Below are 22,162 nucleotides of genomic sequence, written 5' to 3'. Positions count from 1 at the left end.
TGTTAACATCTTTGCATTTTGACAATTTGACTATGAATCCTAACCCTAAGCATTCTTTTGCCCCTTGTCACTTTTATGGACTTAAAAAAATTAATCAGAGGTTTATGACAGTATTTTAAAAGACTTAATATTTTCAAGGAATGGTTGTGGGCTGTCCACTGACCTATGATTAGCCTGATAAAATATGTACAGTGAATCCTCCTTAATAAGTAAACTATTCGCTAATTTATTTAAAAATCCAATGACCTACATATTATATGTTCAGAAATCCACCATTTACTAACATTGTTTCTCCTCTGAGACCTTCCATCTGAACAAATCTGTTAAATGAAGTAGAGGCAGCTTTGACCCAAACTAGGCTAAATCCTTTGGAACGGATGCCCTGCCACGTGTACATGGGAGCATTAGAGTGCCAGAAAAGGGGATTTAGGTGTGAGCCTCATCCCCTCTCTGAAGCATTGTCCCCTTACCTTGATGGTAGAATTCAGGAAACATCCTTCCACAAGGAACCAGCAATAAGAAGCTTGTATTATTTGAAAACAAGACTTTTGGCACATTTATTATTTATATAGTCTAGTTGTTTTTCATTTTTCTCTAGCAGATTATGCCATAACTCAGAACATTCAGGCTCATTTTGTGTCTCAGGTAGGTCTCCAGAGCCAGTTCTTAGAATCATGTTTTCTGTAGAAGCACAGATGTGTTTTGCAAAATGGGCTATTGGTCCGTAATAGTAGGCCTCTAATTTGGGACCTTGCTCCTTCTTCAGGTCCATGAAAGAGTCATAGAGTTTACCCAATTTGCAACCTTTTTGTCAAAGGCCTTGCTTGAGAAAACTGTTCATCCTGGTATTACCTGATAGAGAAGAGGATTTAAAAAATCCTTTGGGGTCTCCTTTGGTTGCCCCATCCTTATTTGACTGCTTTTTGTTTTTTGTAAGACTTTGCCAAAAATGTGCTGTTTACTTATCAAAGCCACATCATTTGAAGAAACTTAAGGCCAGGGTTATAAATACAATTTATGAACTCACTCAGCAACTGGAGAATGTTTCGGCAGATTGGAAAATTAGATTGAATGATGTATCAGTAAAGTTGGCAGCAAGGTCAATGGCTACAAATATAAATGTCTTTGTGTGAAATGACATGGATTTTGCTTTTATGCTTTATTGGCACCATGTTTACAGTATATGCACACCCATATTATTATAAGGTTCAAACTGTCTATGCACTGGCTAAACATTATATTTTGAAGTGGGGCAGTTAGGAAGAGATGTGGAGCAACAAAATGAAAATTTTAGCAACCAAAATATTTGGAAACCTGAGCTTCAGTGCATTGCCAGTCAGTTTTTCGGGGGAGAAACTTCTTTTTTTTAAGTCTTATGTTTGACTTACACAGATTGTTAGTCAAAGATAGGCATGATTTAATTACATGTACAGTTTATATTTGTAGAAATTTGACCTTTAAGATATTCAGAATTCTTTCTCAGACAATCTCTGGTCTCCGTCATCATTGTTTCTCACTATCCAATAGCAAAACGACCCTAGCAAGACATATAGGAATAGAATACAATGTAAATCCAGGGCTCTTGACTTTCTGGTCCAGTGAGCTGGTTATAAAATGACAAGGAAACCTGTGAGAAAAAGGAAGTCCACTCACTGAAAGATGGGCTGTAAATATGAAATGCTGCAGATCAGGCATGAACGTGTTATTGGCTTTTGAAGCAAATAATATACCCTCTTTTGATTTCAACATTAAATTAATAAAGTAGGAAAAGATGGCCCTGCTTGCTTCATAACATAGGCAATCTTTCATTTCAGAATCACTGGCTTGACTTTCATAGATTGAAAGATTATAATAATATTAATATTTTCCAGAATAGCAGCGTCTCAAAGTTATTAGGTGACTTAAGGACGGCCCTCTAGATAGTGGGCTCACCTTAGTTCCTCCTGTACATAGAAAGACTATCAGCAATTTGTAGTTTTTAGGCAATTTCAACCAAAAGCATGGGAGAGATGTTGGCTTTGTTTGTGCTCTGGGTAAAGAGAAGATGGACTCAAAGCTGTCAAACCCATGTAACTCTCTCCCGATTACTAAATCTACTTGAAATAGAAAATTTTATACAAAAGAAAATATGAAGACTCTTTTTTCCTTCTTCACAAAACTCATACCAAAGGATCAGAGGAAACAAATATAGCACAATATTTTTTCTATCCCTGACTAGTGTGCAAAGTCCTTAAAATTAATTACTGAACTAATTATAGAAAATTCAGGTTTCTCCATTCTCTAACAATGAGTGATTGACTCATTTCATATAGATAAGGTGTCTCTATCTTCAATAAGACTTTTTCTTTCACCTCTCTTGAGTGCGCCTCAGTAGAGACCTGAACTTTTGTGTGAAGGCCTACTGTTTTGTTACATAACTAGTCTCCCCAAATTATGGTTGATGTTTATAATTAAAGTAGAATTTTTATGAAAGAAATACCAGGAAACAGTAGCTTTAGATCTCACTATTTACATACTTTTCACCATTGCTTATTTTAAGTAATAAAAAAAAAAATACACAAGCAGTGTTCTTTTCATGGCCATTGATTGAAATGCTGACCATTTGGCCTGGGGTTAATTGCATGTTTGTTCAAATAAAGTGAATTAAGTTTAAAGGCCAGAAATGCTGTGAGAAAAATAAAACTGAATCAATTTGAATTCAATTGGAAATTAATTACAAGGTTGTTTAAATTTTATCTACAAGTTTTGTGCCTGAAATTATCACTAGACGACAGCATTACTTTCAAACTTCTCTGATTGCAGCACCCAGTAAGAAATACTTTTTACATCATGAGCTGCCACACACACACTCACATGTATACATACGTCTATATGTCTATCTTGAGTTATTTCATTTTCACTTAAATCTTTATCTCTATGTTCTAAAGCAAAATCTTCATGAAAGGAAAAAAAAAAAACCCTTCATGAAACAATACTTGCACCATGTTTGAAGCACTTTGATAATCTCTAATCTATTTCATTATAAAAAAGTTATGATGTGCTAAATTACTTGTATCATCCACTGATAATTATGACCATGTTTAAGCAATGATGCAGATTAAAGCTTATTTTAAGTGATACAAAGTTACTTAGGGAAGAAAGGTTGCTTTACTTTTGTGAAGCATAAAATAAATATCTTAGTTTAGTGCTATCCTGAATATCAACATGGTCATTTCACTTTATGTAATTTGTTAAATTTTCCTTTACATTCTCCTCTATCCCAAGTAATTTTAATTATCCTACTTCCTAAAATATATTCTTTGTATTTCCTTCCTTCCGTATGGGAAGACACTTAGCAAAATATCAGTGAAGAGCCTTGAATCTTTGAATTTACAAATTTAAAATTAGAATTGTACTTTGATGTTAGTTCTGTATTTATCTATTCACTTAACAAATATTTTTTAAGCATTCAGAGACTGTACTAGGCATTATAGTGATGGCTAACGTTTATTGAACACTTAACATGTATCAGGTACAATTATAGGCTCTCTCGGGAACCCTGTGAGGGAAGTACAATTATTACCTTCATTTACAGGTGAGGATGCTGTGCCATAGGAGATTAATTAATCCTTGTCCAATTGAAGCCTAGTTTTGAACCCAGCAATCTGACTTCAGAGCTCACACTCAGAATCACTTTATTCTCAATATTTGTACAGTCACAGAGCAGAAGATGAAAGACACAATCCCTCCTTCAAGGAGTAACGTGTAAGGAGTCTGCAGACTTTCAAAGCAGTAATCCCACTGAGGTATAGCACGTGGGCTGGTGAGAACAGATGCTTTGGGCTCTAGAGGTGATTGAAGTTAATGCAGAAATAGTTCAGCAGAAAAGAAAATATTTTATAACTGGTTCAGGACAGAGTCATTTTGTACGTTACTAGATTGCTTTATGTCTTATATCTGAAGGCATTTGATACATTTGAGATATAAAGAGTCAATAAATGTATGTTTTTGGTGTGTTTTGTTTTATTTTTGGAAAGTAATATTTTTGCCAATGTTTTGACAAAGTAGCCAAAGCTAGTAAATTTGGGGGGCAGTTTGCCAACGGCTGTTTCGCAGAATACTCACGGAAACTCTGAATAACCAAGGCCCAGGACTTTGTGAATGCTGTAATCATAGGGCCAGGTATGTGAGGTGTTAGCAGAAACCATGGTTGTGCCCAGAGCTGAGAACACCACTGGTGACATGTTTCCGAGGATAACCTGTTCAGTTTCCTATTTGCTTTACCATTGGGTGCTAATGTGTTTAGAAAATGTGATTTAGGTTGTGCATAGCCCCCCATTCCAGTACCTAAGACGTTCTAAAGACAAGGAGAGAAGGAATAGGAGGAAAATTAAGATGGGCTGGTGTCACACAGGGGACCCTGCTCGCTGTGCCATTTGTCGTGCGGGGCGTCCGGCAGGGTCTCAGCTCCCGCTCCCCACATAAGAACACAGGATGTGGCTAGGCCAAAAAGGAACACCCATGGAGCCATAAGTAGGGAAGTCAAACCACTATGGTCTCACTGGAGGCTGGGTTTACATGACGTACGACCTGCTGTCTCCTTCTCTGCAATCTGCAACCCGCACTCCTCCGTGCTAACTGCAATCTGTGCTTGCCAGCCCAGCCACCATCTTCTTGCTAGCCCCCATTTTTTTCCGCTAGCGTAGCCACAGCAGTTATATTAGTGGCCAATGGCTTACGGGTTACAGCTGACGGCCAACTAGCCACAGCTGATGGCCATCTGATTACAGTTGATGGCTATTTACTACCCGAGCCAGCACCTTTCTATGTGAGGCCGAGAGACTGGAAACTGCTTTTTGGGGCTTTGTCCCCACAGCTGGTTTATCTAATTGCATCTATCATTGCATAAATTAAGTAGGTAAAAAATGGTAAAGTTGCCAGGAATCTGTTTTTGGCTAAGTTCCTCAATGGTACGTGTTCAGGGGTGGCTTGGACAGAGGATGGCACTTAAGAAAGTGCAGACTGTTGGGGTTAACAAGAATGTTCTGTTGCACTCACTCACTTTGTGTTACGTGCTTTCTGTATTCTGATGTGTCAGGTGGTACAAGTGAAGTTTTACTAGAGAAAGGTAGCTGTCTGTGAGGGAAATGTGTCATTTAATAAATTGCAGATTTGATGTCTACGGAATATTGTTCTAAAGTGGAGTTTGCATGGCTCCAAATTTCAATAGATTGGATGAAAAATTCTTGAGTATAATGTGAATCAGGCTTTTAATATGTGGTCTGTCAGGGCCTGCTGATGGCTGTTAAGCAAAGATAGGACTCCCAATTCTCCGAAAAATGAAAAATATGCGTTTGGTGTCTTCTTAGAGCTTCATATAGGAATATATCCCCAACTTACCACTATACATAAAAATGTAGATTCTGCTCTCAAGGAGTTTACTGTATGATGGGAAGAAGAGGGTTTATAATAGCACAGGCAAAAAATTATCGATAAGTATCATAAAAGTGAGCTAGAACTAATGTCATTTCCCTTCAAAGGAGGGAGAAAGTATTGACAACTGCAGTGAATATATACGTATACATGTAAATACATAGTCTTTTACCGCATTACGGAATACATTGCTGCAGCAACATTTATCTGCAAAGGTTACTCTTGTATATGCGTTTGTATTTGCAGAGTACATTAATTCCCTTTAGGTGCTCAATTCTATCCAACTCATCCTACTAAAATGCAGCATGCATAGGCTGCCTTTCCTAATAAAGAAATATTATAATAAAAGAGAGGTTTTATTAAACTAATGCAATAACGACATTTTCTTTGAGGATTTAACACATCATTTTTAATAATAAAAATCAAATTGTCATTGTTGTGCCCTGTATATTTTTTATTCAAATCAGACTAAATACTCTGGCTTCATGGCTAAGCAGTGTTCTGGGGCGGGGTGAGTATTTTTAGAATTACACAAATGAATTTCAGCAGTCAGGTTCGTAGTGGGGTTGTAGATTATGAATATGGGACCCAGGGACACCTGTTTATATTTGTGAGCAGAGGGGAAAATGCCTCTCCGGAACGTCTAGAAAGCAATGAGATCAGAGATTAGGGGAGAACCGGTTCTGTTAGCTTTCAGATGGTAGGACGTCAATACTTTCTACAGCCATGCCGCTGATTTCACAGCTTCAATTGACTGCATTAACCACTGAAATTTGAAGATTTCACTTTGTATGATAAGGCCAGCAATTTGGTATTACATGGTCTTCTTAAGGGGCTACCAGATTTTGGTTCTCATGTCAGCTGGAACCAAACACTTCAGAACTGTGTGAAAATTAAGGCTAACAAATAAGTATGCAAAAGGGGTTGGTGAAATGTGAAGAGTACTTTTAGAGGGACTATTTTTTTTTTTTTGTATTTCAAAGGAAGTGTGTGATAGGTGATACTCAGAGGCAGCATGCAGGGTTGGTCCATGTGAGTGCCAAGGCCCCTTCCATCTCTGACCCGCTGTAATTTTAATCTGTAAAATAAGGGTCTATGTGCCTTTTAGCCTTGCTGATTGGTTATGACATCATTTGTTTAAAGTGATATATAATTATGAACTAAAACAGTATATTTTCTGCCCCAGTCTCACCACTACATAGTAAATATGTTTTAATTCATATAGCCTTAAGGAGACGTAACTTGATTTCCAAAGAGGACTGTCATTAAATAGCTTATGTACTTTGTGCATACATCCAACAATTAATAATTAAAATATATTATGTGGGGATAGGGCTTATTTTCTCTAAAATACACAGTCTAAATGTTTCTAGAAAAGTGTCAAGTGTACAGTTTTACTTTTAGTATAGCAATCACATAAGCTATCTTTGGGATTTATATGACATTCTAATATCTCCCTTTTGTTTAGATTGGAATCCAACTTTCAAACTAGTTATATTATATGATAAATGAGTATTTTGGTGGGTTGAGTTACTTTAAAGGTATGTTACAATAAATATGTGAACACTGCAAGTTACCCTTTATACATTCAACTTCAACTGCCACAGACAAATGTAAGTTATAGGAATGAAAACAGTCTCTGGCTAGTTTGAGGATTTTTTTTTCCAAAGAAAAGCACTGGTGTTTGGCTGGGCCAGTTTCCTCAGTACACACCTGGTGTATATCACTTTAAAAAATAAATTATGCCTCATTAAATTACAATTAAATGGAATCATGATCATTTGTTTTTCTGGAAGGAAGATGTTTTGCATATTGAAAGCCTAATTTGTTGCAGGTGACAAAAAGGCTGAACAGATTATCTAATATCACTTCATTTTGGGGGTAATGTTTGCTAGTTTGTGTATACTCCAATAGTTCAAAATTGTATTAAAGTGGACTGCATTATTTTCACTTTAGAATGTCTCCTACCACTTTATCAGGTTTTAAACTCTTTTTTTTTTTTTTTTTTAGCTTTTAACGAAACAGAAGCTTCTCTTGCCATTCTGGATTAGTCATGTTCTTTCTTTTTCTTCAAATGTCTAATACTGTCCAATCCCTCACTCACCCTCCCCCTTTGCCTCGTCTCTCCATCATCTCTATATTCATGTACTATGTATATTTCAAATCCCAGCCAAGTTAAGTACCACCCCTTCCAAGACATTGTCCCTGAGTCCTGCAGTTGGCAATACTTTCATCTTCTTTTGAACTGAGATAGCACTAGTTCTATCTGGAATTTATGACACTTGTCATCTTGTACCTTGTGTTTCTATAAACCATCATATAGGAAACTCCTTGGCAGCAGAATGTGTGTCTTAATTAATCTTCTCATTCCTTTCTGAGCTTTGTACTAAGTCATAAATTAGAAATGAATGAAGACACTGACCTGTCATTCTTTGATAATAGGTCTATATATTGAATTTGGGGGTTCTCTAGATAAATCAGTGGGAGATACAGCCTAATCCTAGAGAATTATCAAAGGTGTGAATGCTATGAAGAATGGATATCTGTTAAAGTCTAGTCAGTAATGACTTTAGCTATTGCTGAGTGGCCCTGAGTGGCCTGGAGACATCTGAGGGGCTCCAGTTCAGTGTTCCTAAAATGTTGTCTAGGTTTGGGTTCTCTTATTGCTTTCTTAAAGGATTAAGGGCCCATCAAAGGCAGTTTTCCCACCCATCCCAGACAAAGCCTTAGGGCTAGTGCAGAAATTTAGTAGTAAATATTATAGAGCCAGTCATGGCAATGTTTCCCAAATATATCTGAATACCAGCATGTATTTTGCACACTAACCATTTGGGGCAAACTATGTGAATTGTTGAAGAAATACGGAAATCATAATAACATCCATGAGAAAGCTCATCAACAGAAATTGCAAATTCAGAAATCTGTAAGGTCATTTACTTTGTTGCAGATTAATATTATTTAAAATAATAGAAATAATAAAGATGCCATTTTTTTTTCTTTTAAAAATTAGCCTGACTGTTTGTCTGTGGAGATAACCTATATTAGCAACCAAGCAAAATGGCATTGTATTACCTCTTGTTTTACATTTTTAATATTTCACTTTTGTAGAATTTTCTGCCAACCTCATATACTCTTTGCTGGTTCTGGAAATAGTATGACGCTTACAAGATCCATTGAAAGGCTAAGGAGAAGGCCAATTTGAAGTTCTTTTTTCCCAACTCCCTTCTTTTTTCAGCAACTTATGACCTGAGAGCTATTTGTGCATGGTGTCCTTCCATCCTGTGCAGCTATTTGTTCTACTCCTTTTCAGTCAACATGTTTCCTGGTCTTACGTAACCTCAGCTCACACTGAGGAGGGAACTGTTTTAATCTCTCTCTTGAGAAGTCTCTGTTGCCTACGATGAGGAAAATTCTTAATGACCACTTTACTCAATACTTGCAATATGTTTTAATATGATTACTGATATGAAAGTTGAATAAGCAATATCCTGGTTAATTTATTAATTTCTTTCCATTTTCACATTCTCAATATTCATGACCTTTCTATTCATAAAAGTTCTTTTATTTTTTTCAGTGCCCAGGTGCCATGTCACATTCTCTATATCTCAGGCTATGTAATGGGAATGTTCAAGTGACACCTCCTGCCTGGCTGATTGATAATTAAGTGCCAGACAATATAGTGGCAGAGACTTTAGAAATATTTATGAGATAAATTATTAATTTATGTTCCATTCAAGACAGTTTCAATATGATAAACATTTGCTTATCTTGATAATTAGATGGGGCTGATTTGTGGTGTATGTAAGTTATGCCATAGATTTTCTTCCCCCATGATGATTTTCAACTAAGTAAGTAAACTCCCTTTACATATCTGAGCCTGCCGACTTTGGACTCTATTTTTAAAAATCCCAGTTTAAATAGTTAAAAGCATATCAATAACCAAAATTAAAAAGGCTCAATGAAACAACTAAACCTCTTGTGCCCACTAGTTAGTCACTTGTTGAAAACGTCTGAGGTGTAAAGAATCTGCTTTGGGACCATGGCTACATGGATGAGACCTCAAGTAAATAATTTGGAACAGCGTTCTCACTCTCCGGGGCAGTACGTGGAGGCAGTGCTGGCCACCTTGTTGGTTTGAGACTTTATCTTCAGTTAGGCAAATGAAACAGAGACAACAGTATATTCTGCCAGGCCTTTAAAATACAAATATTGTGTCTCCTTCACTTCAGAAATGATGCTGATGGGCAGCTACTTACAAGAAGGCTTTGTCTTGATTTTTCCTAGAGATGGATGCACTTCTCTATAAGGTTGTCCAACATGCAGAAAATGCAGGGGAAGGAATTCCACACAATTTCATTGTGGAAAAAAAAAAAAGTAAACCGAGCAAACAAAAAACAAAACTACTCTATGCTTCAGAGTGATGTATATATTATTATTATTATTGATAAGGAATGAATGAACTTACAAATTTGAACCGGGTCTAATAGAACAACTGTTTTTGTTATTTCTCTATTTTGTATTCAAAATCTTAGCCATACTGCCCTCTACAACTTGTGAAAATAATTTCACAGAAACAGAAGAAGTTTACAAACTTAAGCATAATCATAATAACTACCATAAAGAATATACCTATATTTATGCAGATCCTGAAACTCCCCCAAATTTGGGAGTCTCAGATTTATTAAAATGCTAAAAGTACTTAAGAGAGAGCAGGAGGTAGAGGAAGAAGAGACCAACTCATCCTTTGTGAGCCGAGTTCATCATTAATGAAAGCTCAGAAAATATCAACCTTCATGTCTTACTGGTATTGGAAATTAGTATTGATTTTTAAATCCACATCCCTCTTGCTTCTCCATACATTAATTTGGAGATTTTTATATTAGAAACAAATCCATTTTTAATATTTCAGGTTTCTTAGTGCTCATGGAAGTAGGATAACTTACTTTTAATTTTAGAAAGAGAATCAGTACTTAGACTGTGTAAGATTTTCTGGAAGACAAATGTCTCACTTGTTGCTTCCAAAAGCATGACAAGAATTGGGATTTTCTTAGAATCATTTTACCAGTAAGGTAATTTCACATACACATCCCACCATGTCCTCTCCTTGAGCATGCATGCATACACACACACACACACACACACACACACACACGCGCGCGTGCACACACACACACACACACACACTTATGAACATTTCTTCTAGCTTCGTTGAATGGCATATTTTATTCTCATTTGTAAAGACTAATCAAAGGAACAGGACAGCCAAGTTGCAGAACTACCTGATGGCATACCTCTTGTCAGTTCCTTACTGTACAATTATCTTCCGTGTTCTGGGTGGTGACTGCCTTCTTGGAGTGCTGATAACTGTGTGATGCACATTCCCATAAGTGCCATTTGCTTCACTATTTTATAACGCATTGCTTTATTTTCAAAGGTCACCTACCTTACCCTAAGGATTTCCGGCTAACCAGAGATGGTCTATTTCTCTTGAATCCAATGTCTTTTTATATTTAAGCCAAATAGTACAAATCTGATGTTTACTTTGCATGAATATTCCTCTCAGTGGAAATGTCCTTGCCTACTTTTCATGATTGGGGTTGCCTCATCTGTTCTAAGGTCTCATCGGCCTCATCTGTTCTAAGATACAGAGGTTAGCATCTCAGCTCTTCCTCGCCGGTGATCCCAGGCCTTGATCCCTGAGAAGGAATGTTGGTTGGGAATGTAAAGAGGTTCCTCTGTGTGATAATCTAACAAGTGTGCAGAATGGCAATGGATCTGCTTTTGCTCAGAGTACTACAGTGTTCCAGCTCTGGTCTCCAGCCCCTTTTATAAGTCTATACCACTTTTCTCTAGACTTGTCAACTTTTTCCCTTTCTTTGTGAGTTCTGTCATCAGAGTACATGAAAACACTAATTTCCTATTTAAAGCTTTCTATTTGGATAAATCACACATCAGAAAGTATCTGAGCCTATCATAGCATTCTCCGATGTGTGCTCTGGCCCCTCACCGGGTGTGACTATATTTCCATTCCTTTAATGATTTTTTTAAATTTTTTTTTCCATAAGAAACATCTATATTGAAAACAGTGGCCGGTCACATAGAAATTCAGCCAAACTTTTTTTTTAAGTCGATGTAAATCTCCCATGCTGTTTAAATGTCGGAACTAAATTTACCAAACTTGGCAGATTTTTAAAGCTGAGCAGGACTGCCAAGTGTTCCCAGTTTCAAGCAGAGAGAGTTCTAACAGTTCCTGAAATACTTGTAGGAGGCACCTGGTGGTAATTGCAGCTTCACAATTCTTCCCGGGCGCCTACCTTGCTAGCTGGCATCTCTGTATACCAATGATTATTCTAGTGATGATAAAGTGTCAGAACAGAACGGTCCAAAATAAGGCACAGACCCCGGAAGGCAAGCACATTCCCACCAAATCTTCCTGCTGGAGAACACTCAGGAATTAGATTGAGGCTCTTGGCATCACAGCCAGCCGGTTACACCAAACAAAGGGGGGAGGGGAGGAAGATGGAAAGCACAGACGCCTGCAGATGTGACGTGGCCTATTATTTGTCTTCCATTTAATCAGGGATTGTTGTCTGAGATTCTGCGTAAGGAAGAAGATCCTCGGACAGCCTCTCAGTCTCTTTTGGTAAACCTGAGGGCCATGCAGAATTTCCTCAATTTGCCGGAAGTGGAGCGGGATCGCATCTACCAGGACGAGAGGGAGCGGAGCATGAACCCCAATGTGAGCATGGTCTCATCGGCCTCTAGCAGTCCCAGTTCCTCCAGAACCCCTCAGGTGAGATGTCTGCTCCACTGACTTGTCACTCTGCCTTGGAAACATCTTACTTTCACTGACACTGTGTTCTCCCTCGAACACTAAGGGACGTAATTCAAGGATTTCTGAATCCACTGAACGTGTTGGTCAGAGGATAGGAAACTCTGACCACATCAGAGGGGTTCTTCTATCATATGCCATTTCTGTCCTTTTAGGAGCAGAAAGTACCATTCTTCCGCACATTGCAGGAGAGTAGGAGTGGGTGGAGGGGTAGGCTACACAGCTGCTTGGTTATCAAAGAAGCAGTGAGGGGATTTGTGTTGAAGCTGAGTTTTCATAGCAGGCACACTGCTTTTACGTCAGTGTGTATTTATTGGGTGGCGGTAAGGTAGCTGGGGGCAGGGGACAGATAGAATGGCCCTGACTCTGCTTTGTGCAATCTGAGAAAGACAAAATGGGGGAGAAGGCTGTGTGTGATGGAAGCATGCACACGCAGCAGCTAGATCAGATGCCTAGGAGACCATTCAATGATCCCTTAGAAAATGGTAGTGGAAAGTTAAGGCTTCATTATTTTGCTTCCTAGGGTGATCTCCCCCCAGGACTCTATGACTCAGCTTTCCCCTTTCTCCACAATTTAAATGCATCCTGTGCGCAGTTTCTCCTGCAAACGCAGACATCTAGTACTGCTGTGTGCTTCAAAGATTCTACCTTTGAAGGGTCAAAGGCTGAAGTCAGTCAAGTCATTTCCAATTCAGATCAGAGCCCATTCGTTTCTAGCTTACTGCCTATTTCGCCTAAACTTTTACTACACAGTGGATTTATGATAAAGCCGTCTCATTTACTGTTGCTAGGATGGTTGCAAGTTCCCTCTGAGTGATGGTTTTCAAAACGTTTAACAGATACACATTTGTACAAATCAGAAAAGTGGGTACTTTGAAACCAAAGGGTTTTTGCTTAGATACTATAGTTTTGGTTTTTTCTGAGTTTGGTTTTTGGTACGTTCCAAGAAACTGATTAAGCATAGAAGCAAAATTTTATTCTAGTAGAAATATTTGAGCTTTTTCAAATACATCCATTCTTTTTCACACATCTTAACTTTTTATAATTTTGCACTCTGCAATAGATTTTTAATTGAAGATCATTTTCTATGATGCACTGCCAAATTGTGATACTTACACTTTAGTCTTTAGTGAATTATGAGTTTTAGTTACTGTTAAACCAAAAATAAGTCTCTTGACTGCTTACTTTGGACGAGTATAACCAAGACTTTTTATTGGATTTTTTTTTTATTTTCAATTTTCGGGGCATACATATTGAGCTATTGAGTTGGTTGAGTTGTTAATTTGCATTAATATTTACTTCTATTAAATTTACCAATATTTTTGCCACTTTTGAGTCCATTAAACTGTTAGAGTCCAGTCATACTTCATGACCGTTCAAACAACTCTTGTTAGAAAATCACACAGGTCTGTGTATTTTCTTTTCTGCTCCTTTGTAATATTTTTCTAGCAAGATTATATCTTAAGCATCTTTTCAAAGTCTTGATAGCTTTCAGAACCAGACCAAGTTACAAGGCCACACAGGGTTAGTAGTTTGCTTTTTGCAGTAGCTGAAAAGTTACTGCAAGAAACTAGAAAGTTCCTAGAAAAACGTGCCATTTTGGGCAAGTATAACAGGGAAATTAATCATTAAACTTCACAGTTTTGAGATTTCTGAAAATAAATATAAAATGTTTTCCTCAAAATGTTTTTGAGAATACAGTCATGGCACTGGCATTTTACATTCTCTGGAACATTCTCCTTTTTCTATTGGCTAAACATTGAGAAAGAGGAAGTTATTAAAGTCTTTTAAAACATTCCATGATTACCTACTCGCACAAAATTCTTTATAGACATGTCTCAATAGTAAAGATCCATAGTACAGTAAAGCTTACATTGTGAGAAATGTTAGAGGGCTACCCACTGATTCAGCCTTTTAGTTGGAGTCAGTAATCTCAGGCACACGGGCAGCCTTAAATAGGTACATGGAGATTATTTTCCAGACCCTGTCAGCATTTTATTATTGGTTTAAAACAAATGGAAGAAACTGCAAATTTCAAATTAAACCGCCACGGTCTCTCATAATCCTTCAATTGGCCATTATTCCTTGATGCATTTAACAATAACCAAACAACAATACAAGGTTAAGAATGATCATTTATTGACAGCAGTTATTGTGTATCAGGTATTATGAGTATTTTGCATGAATTGGATCTTCACCATTTTGCATTGTTATCCACATTTTACAGAAAACTGATGTTTAGATGGGTTAAATTCCTTGTGTAATGTCACGCCGGATGCGTGGGAGAGTTAGGATGTGAACTCTGGTTACTCTGATTCCAAGATCCAGGCTCCTAACCATATAGTTTAGTGCCTTGAGGGCTTTCATTTTAGACCCAGGGTTCTAGAAACAATTAGATCAGCCAGATAAGATGAGATGTCAGTGCGGCTAATAAGAAAACTGAGTTGAGAAAGGCAGAAATAATATGCTAAAACATGCACCTAGGAAAAGTATTGTGGGTTACCTAGAAATTTTGAGAAGAAGAAGGAGGGTTTTTTTTTTTGTTTTTTTTTTTTTGGAAAAAAACCTAAAACACGACAGAATTGGATTGTTATGAGAAGGCTCCAAACTTGGGGTCTAGAAGGTACCTTTAAAAATAGCACTGGTGTAAACTGGAGCTTTTGGAGGCAGGTTAGCACAGTGATTCCCAGCCCAGGCTTTGGAGCTTGAAAGACTGGAGTTCAGATTATGGTTGTCTCACTTACTGCTACGTGTCCTTCCAGCAAGTGAAGTATCCTCTTTTATTTTCAGTTGTCTTTATCTGCAAAACAAAAAATAATAATGTCTGACTCATTTAACTCATTGGGTTCTTAAAAGAATGAAATAACAAAAGTAAAACACTTTCTTGAGTCCCTGGCACATAAAAATGATAAATGGTTCTTATTTCTTTGCAATCATTAGAAAAGAATGTAAGATAGGGAGGTCAAAGGAGAATGGCAGGAGTCACTGAGTGTGGTTAGGCGTCAAAGCTTTCGTGGAAACTTTGGACGTTAATTCCAGCTTCACGACAGCACTGACATTGATGTCACAGTGCCCAGACTACATGCCATGTCTTTCCCCAAACTTGCATGCTGCTTGGTCCAGTGGGGGGAACAGCTCAGGGCATCCACAGAGGGACAGTAGTGATTCAGGGACAAACTCCTTGGTTTGGGATTCTGTGATGAGTGCGGGGCCTCTCTCTCTCTCTCTCTCTCTCTCTCTCTCTCTCTCTCTCTCTCTCTCCCTCCCTCCCTCCCTCCCCCCTCTCCCCCTCCCCCCCTCTCCCCCTCCCCCTCCTTCTCCCCTTCCCTCTCCCTCTGGCCAGCCCCCTCTCATTACACACCAGAGCAAATGCTCTGTCAGTCTTTTGGATCAAGTAGATTCAAATGTGTTAGGGTTATCCTAACCCCAAGAAGTACAGACACCTTCCATATTGTCCTTCATTTGTCTCTGGAGCTGATGGGAAATCATTCAATTAAAACGAGCACGGCAGAATATATAAAACCACAATATGAGTTTAAGAAAATGAAAACGGCACGGTGAAGGCTTTCTGAAACGTAGCTTTATCAAATGAAATTTTGTTTCATTTCCACTGATTTCCTAGGTGAAATTAGGTGACTGTCTGGGTAGCATAATGATGATAATGATGGGAAGCCATACATACTCGAATGACATACGTAAAGCTTTAATAAAGAATGAGAGAGACTCAGGGGAGTGCATTAAATTGAGTAATAATTTATTATTTAGAGACCTCTACCCATTTATTCGTTATTTTCTGGAAGAATTGGCTCGTCCTCTAAGGTGCGTGTGTTCTGCATGCTTGTTTTGCAATTAGGTGGTGGCTTATAGTTACAGGGTAGCCATCCTATCTGTGAGCTGTCTAGGATACTGTGAGAGAGGGAATAGGGTTTACAGGACTCTCTGCATGTCCTATAGGAATGCACTGCAATTATTTCCAATCACAATTAACCTGATTAGAATAATGGACAGGAAGTGTCCCTCTGTAGCTAATGCACTTTGGCATCAGCTGACTGAAATCCTTTGATAATTTCTGCACAGATGGCTGGGCTGAATGAAGTACTTTTTAAATTATTATTTTCATGGTCTCTTGGTAGGCCAAAACCTCGACACCGACAACAGACCTCCCCATTAAGGTGGATGGCGCCAACGTCAACATCACAGCTGCCATTTATGACGAGATCCAACAGGAGATGAAAAGGGCCAAGGTGTCTCAAGCCCTGTTTGCCAAAGTGGCTGCAAATAAAAGTCAGGTGAGTGGTTTTTAAAAGAGTGAAAGCAAGAGCTGGAATTAGACTGTTCTCCTCCCACCAATAAAAATACATCTGTTCCCATAATAATAATAACAATAATAATCCCGAGGGAACCTGTCATGTTCTACCTTTTGCTCTATGGTTTGCCTGTATTCCCATTGGAGTTCAAAATAGCGCCTAATTCAAAACCCAGACTCTTTCTTTTTTTCTTTTAAAGAATTTTTGAAAAAGAATCAGCCTTGAATGATTTGTCTCCTAATTCTAAACACTACCGTGTATCCTTTCTCTCTCTTTATGTATTTTTATTTTTTTGGTCTTTGCGCAAAACTTAGAATGTATGAAACAGCGTCTTTCTGAGACCATATTTTAGCCAGGTCTCATCGCCTCTCTTATTCCCACCAGGGGAATGGCTGACTTTGTTATAATAACCACTTTGCCCCAGCCCCAGAGACACCTTGTGATGTCAGGTGTTTCTTTTATGTATAGAATACCGTTGATTTTCCAGGAGAAAACACACGTGGGGGAGTCCAGAGTGAGTGCTAAAATCTTTAATATGTACCTAGAAAAACACAGAAGCCTATCCAGTGCAGTTTTTCAAAGTGCTGGGATTGTGGGGAATGGAATGCTCCCGGGAAAAGGGTAGACAGATGCTTAGGTTTTTTATTTCTGAAAGCAGCAACAGTTGATGGGCTCTACTATCTGTTTTAATTCCTTTAAAGAGACAACTACCACCCTACTCCAGAATGGGTTATGTTGAGGTGCCTACGTATTTATCCCTGAGAGAAACAATTACCTAATGCAGGGTGGAGGAAACGAACGTTGGTGGAAGCATCAATTTGAGAGTCCTTGGGTTCTGAGCTTGATTTCCTCTGTTTTCATCCCTACATGTCAGTGGGCAAATGGCCCAATGGTCCATCATCTCCCTAACCATAAAGAAAGGATTTACTGGATATCGTATCTCCATTAAACAAGAAGGTTTTCAATAAAAATTAAGTTTTAAAAATGATAGATAGTTAAATGCTATGTTTAGACTAATTAGATGGTTTTGGGATTAGCCTTTTTCACCTGTAGTTTGACAGTATTCTGACTTAAGTTATTATTCAGATGGTGATAAAGGGAAAAGAGTAGAATATCAAGGAACTTTGAAGAGGGTTGAAGTATTTGTTTCTCTTTTCAGTTTCAATGTAATAGTTTTTCTAGATTATTCTTATTATCTCTCATCAATGAATTAATTGAAATGCAGTTTGATGTCCAACCATAGCCTGAAATACATGAAAAGAAAACACCATGGAGCCTTCCTAAACTGTTAAATGCATAAAATCCCATGTAGCACATGGCAAAATATAATGAGAGTTGGAGCTGTTAAACGAATAAAGCTGTTAAATGCATAATGCCACTTGGCAAAACTACTGTGCATTTAATGGTTTTCCACTGTGTAATAAAGGACATATGTGGTAAATGTGCAGTGAGTATAAAAGCTACACAATTGATTTTGCAAACCTGCCCCTTAGTTGTGACTCGATGTAAATATCAAAGCTTCACTCAGTCCTTTTTAAAATAAGAAGCTTTCAAGAAAAACTGAAGACCACAGTCAGAACTTGATTCAAAATGCCTGTAATCTTCCTATTTACCTACTTGGCACCGTGGCTGCTGGAAATGGTGATGCCTCTAGCCTCCAAAAATAATTCAGGTGGTTGATTGAAAGCTGTGCTTGCCAGTTGGCCCAAGCTTAGCTCTCCAAATTTTTGATACCTCCTGAAGAACTTAGTAGCCCTGATTTTGTAGAATCTGGAGAGAAATGTAGTACTGGGGATTTACGTGTTGAAAGGTGCGATTGAGCCTAGGTACGAATAAAGTGCTTTGAAGTTTTTCTTTTTTTTTTTCCTTTGGGACAATGGTCTCATTCTTATTTATGAATGGGGAACTTTATTGTAAATAGCTGACGGGATTGGCAAATCAGGTGCAAGGTTTTTAAAAATGGTACTGCCGAACAAAATGAACTTAACTAGTAGTATCAAAGGCAATTTTACGTAAGTTATTCACTCCATTTTGTAAGTACCAGCACTCACTTCATGAAAAGCATATTTCATGAAATCAATCACATGATTTGCAACCTTGAACGTGTATTTGGTGCTAATTCATAAGGTGTATGTATATGACTAATAGTGAGACTTTGGCCAAAGTGCTTGGCCTTTCCAAACTGCCATGGGAAGTCTTCACACCTTCTTCATTGGATTGTGAGGACTGAGAGAATAAAGCTTTCCCCCTCCTCTCCTTCATTTCCTTTCCTTCCTCTGTTTTGTTTCTTTGGACGGGTCAGAAGTTCTTGGAGTGACTGAGGAAATAAATGAGGGCTCTCCATTGTCTTGGAGGTAAGATCAAGAGAACCTTTAATTAGGAACTCTTGTGAACTGGGGTAGGCTTGGAACTTTGAAGGCCCAGTTCAAATATACATTCCCATTCCTCCTTTCCATTTAAAATGTCTTTTAAAATAGAAATGAACCCTCTATTAAACCTCAGTCACTCCTTGGTCTCAATTGCTGTCATCAACTATTAAGAATAACACCTAACACTGCCTGTATGTTAGGCAAGCTTTGAATGAGAAGTAAGAAAAAGAAAAATTTTAGAGAGATTAAGGATGACTCACCAAGATGTTCCTTGAAGGCTATAGGTATTTAGGGACACAATGGGAGGAAGGATTCACAAAAGGAGCTGAAAAGGTGACAAACTTTGGCAGTTTTGCGTGTGGTCCTGTTGGTGGAAATGTGTTCCTGGAAAGTGTGTGTGCGTGTGTGTGTGTTTCCTTGGTGGGTTACCTCAGCATGCATTTGTAGGGTTGCAGACCACTTTTTCCTTCAGGTAAACTCCAATTCCTTTATTATGCATGGCCAGTCCCACTGTCTCCTATCTGACTTGCCTCTTTCTTCATGGGGGAAAAGTCAAAGAAGGAAAAGCTGAAGGAAAAAATTAGAAGGAAAGTTATACTTATGCACGTTTTACCTTTCACTTTCCCTTCAATTTCAATTAAGGATCAATTTTGTGTGTGTGTGTGTGTGTGTGTGTGTGTGTGTGTGAATTCTAAGGATTATCTCTGCAGAATATTCAGATTGTTGGTCTTCACGGGATAGGATGCACTAGGGTCAGTGAATGTTGTCTGTAAACTAAGAGTGGGGATCCTGAAGAAAAGCCATAATGTAAAGGCATATAGGACATTTTCTGTTAACTTCAGTATGACCCTTAGATACAAAGGCCACCAGGGAACGGACACGCCAGAGTGCAGTCTGAGTGGCCTCAGGAACTCCTTGTCCCTTGATAGCTTTTTATAATCTCCCTTCCCTGTTTACATTCTGTAGGGTTGCTTTCCTCCTCCCTCCCCAGTTGCAGCTTAATCACTCACATGTGATCTGTAAAGTGGAAATCTAGAGGGAGGAAGCGCCGTAAGCAGTGGGCCCTCTCTCTGCAGTCCCCCAGCGCTGGCCATGTGCTTTGTAATAGCTTCTTCAGCCACAGATCTTCCCCTTGCCATCAGCTACCCCTTTCCCTGGACACCAATTCGCTATTTATCTCATGTGCTGCCCTTGTCTCCTTTTTTATAGCCTATAGTAGTTCTGCTCATAGAATGTTGAGGATGATCTGAAGTTGGTTTTCTTTTGAAAGGAGAGTCCTTCTTTATTATTTGTATACCCAAAGACTCAACTCCACATATGTGACTGTCTTTTCCTACTAGGTTTGGGTAGAGGGATGTGAAGGGGCTTATTTTATTTTGATCTCTGTTCTCCTTTGCCTCCAATAAAAAGTAAAAACAAACGCATGAACAAAAACTTCAGAAGGGCACTGGGTTTGTTTCTGGGGGAGTGGGTAGGATAGTGGTTGCTTGCTTTCTACATTAGGGAGGTAGAAAAAAGCTGAGTCACTGCAAAAAGGAGAAATCGACAATCCACCTCAGATGGTGGTAATAAAAGGGGCAACTCCGGAGGCTGCTGGTATAAAAAAAAGGGAGTGATCTGGGAGTAGAAAGGAACCCATAAAGATGTTAGATGACATAAGGATGTCCCTTTCTCCACTAATATTTAAAGACCCCTGCTAATCCTGGAGTTCCCCTCCCTGCCACACACTTTCCTAGGCCCACAAGCTATAGGAGCTACCACTAGGATCAGGGATAGGAAAGTCCTTACTCCTACTATGTACAGAAGTGAAAGAGGGAGGCGCAGTCATGATCCCACTGCAGCCAGGGAAGATGAGTTTCTGGCCTCCAGTACAGAACTCTGAAATCATTTCCCTATAGAAGCTGTGTTCTCCATGGTGATGGGGTTTCAGTATGTTCAGTATATTAGCATCAAGTAGACTCTGTGTACTGACTTTTATTTCTTATTGCTGTGTGTTTACAAACCCCCTCACCCCAAAACAACTGTATTCCATGTTTTCACCTACTGACTTCAATTGAATTCTTAACTAGAAGGCTACTTGTGCTTTAGATATAGATTACAAGCTCAGATTTTATGGACAGATTTCTTTATCATAAAATCTCTTTTTATAGATGATCTAATTTGCTTAATAGGCTAAACAAATTTAAAATATACAGGTCTCTGTGGTGGGTCCTTTCAAAAAAGCAAAACTAAGGAAAGACAGATAACTTTACGGAAAATAAAATAATGGGTATATTATGTGGTTTGTTTTTTTCTTCCTTCTATTGCTCTTCACTATTGCAGTTTATATCACATTCTGTATATGAGCTAACATATTCCCTTCATTCAGTCGTGGTTTATGCCATTAGGCTTGGCTTTTGCATCTCTTCTTAAAAATGTCCCAGGCACAATTTAGTTCTACATATTTTTTCAAAAAGAAATAACTTCTCTTTTATGAGTAAGTAATAACATCCTCACTTTAGAAAATTCGGAAAGTGAAGAAAAGTATACATGTGAAAAGATGAGTCACCCATAATTCTACAACGCAGAGATAATTTGTATTAACATTTTAGAGTCTTTCCTTCTAAAGTGTGTGTGCCTATGGGTGCACGACGCGTGTTTATATCCTCACTGAGATCGTACTGTACAACACATAATTACAAGACAAGCTAAAACTACAATTCTTTTTTGAAGGCTAACTTTTCATATAGACGAGTGAATTTGCAAAGTGTAAAATATTATCTTTAGTCTCATTATTTAGTTTTTTAGCCTTTAGCAAATATTATACAAGGATCAAAGGTTTGTCACTTTGCACGAAAGTGGGTTGACATCTGTCTTACATTATTAAGATTACTTTATGGAGATGGCTTTATTGGGTCTGGGATAGCTGAGGCTATTAGAAGTAGATCTTTGGCTGCCCCATCTTTCTGGAGTAAAAAATTGACAGGAAGTACTGGCCATATGATACTCCATGTAAAATGAGTTGGGGTCTCAGTCCTACTCCTAATGATTTTGCTTTTGCCATCTTGGATTCAGCATGTAAAGCGGGCTTAAAAGAGGCATGCAGCCTTGCCTGAGTAGCTGCCCCTTTGTGCTGGGCGGGTTTCTTTGGAACACAATCATTTGACAGCCTATCAAGGAGTTTCTACTCTTGTCAACTGGGTCACGTATACTACGGTTGCTGTTCACCAAATTTGGATTTAATAAACGAATATATTCACACT

The 22,162-nt window shown here is 38.4% G+C and overlaps 1 protein-coding gene across 1 annotated transcript in view; it reads left to right on the top strand.

The window, feature by feature from the left end:
* Positions 1-22,162, top strand: part of SATB2 (SATB homeobox 2) — a 169,744-nt gene that overhangs the window by 106,601 nt on the left and 40,981 nt on the right. Inside the window, exons 8-9 of the mRNA XM_081052223.1 lie at positions 11,993-12,205; positions 16,378-16,533. Of these exons, the coding sequence (XP_080908349.1) occupies positions 11,993-12,205; positions 16,378-16,533 (369 nt within the window). The remainder of the gene's footprint in view (positions 1-11,992; positions 12,206-16,377; positions 16,534-22,162) is intronic.

This window comes from Rhinolophus hipposideros (genome assembly GCF_964194185.1).
Source record: "Rhinolophus hipposideros genome assembly, chromosome: 6".
In the NCBI taxonomy this organism is placed as follows: Eukaryota; Metazoa; Chordata; class Mammalia; order Chiroptera; family Rhinolophidae; genus Rhinolophus; species Rhinolophus hipposideros.
This window is presented reverse-complemented; position numbering and strand designations above follow the sequence as displayed.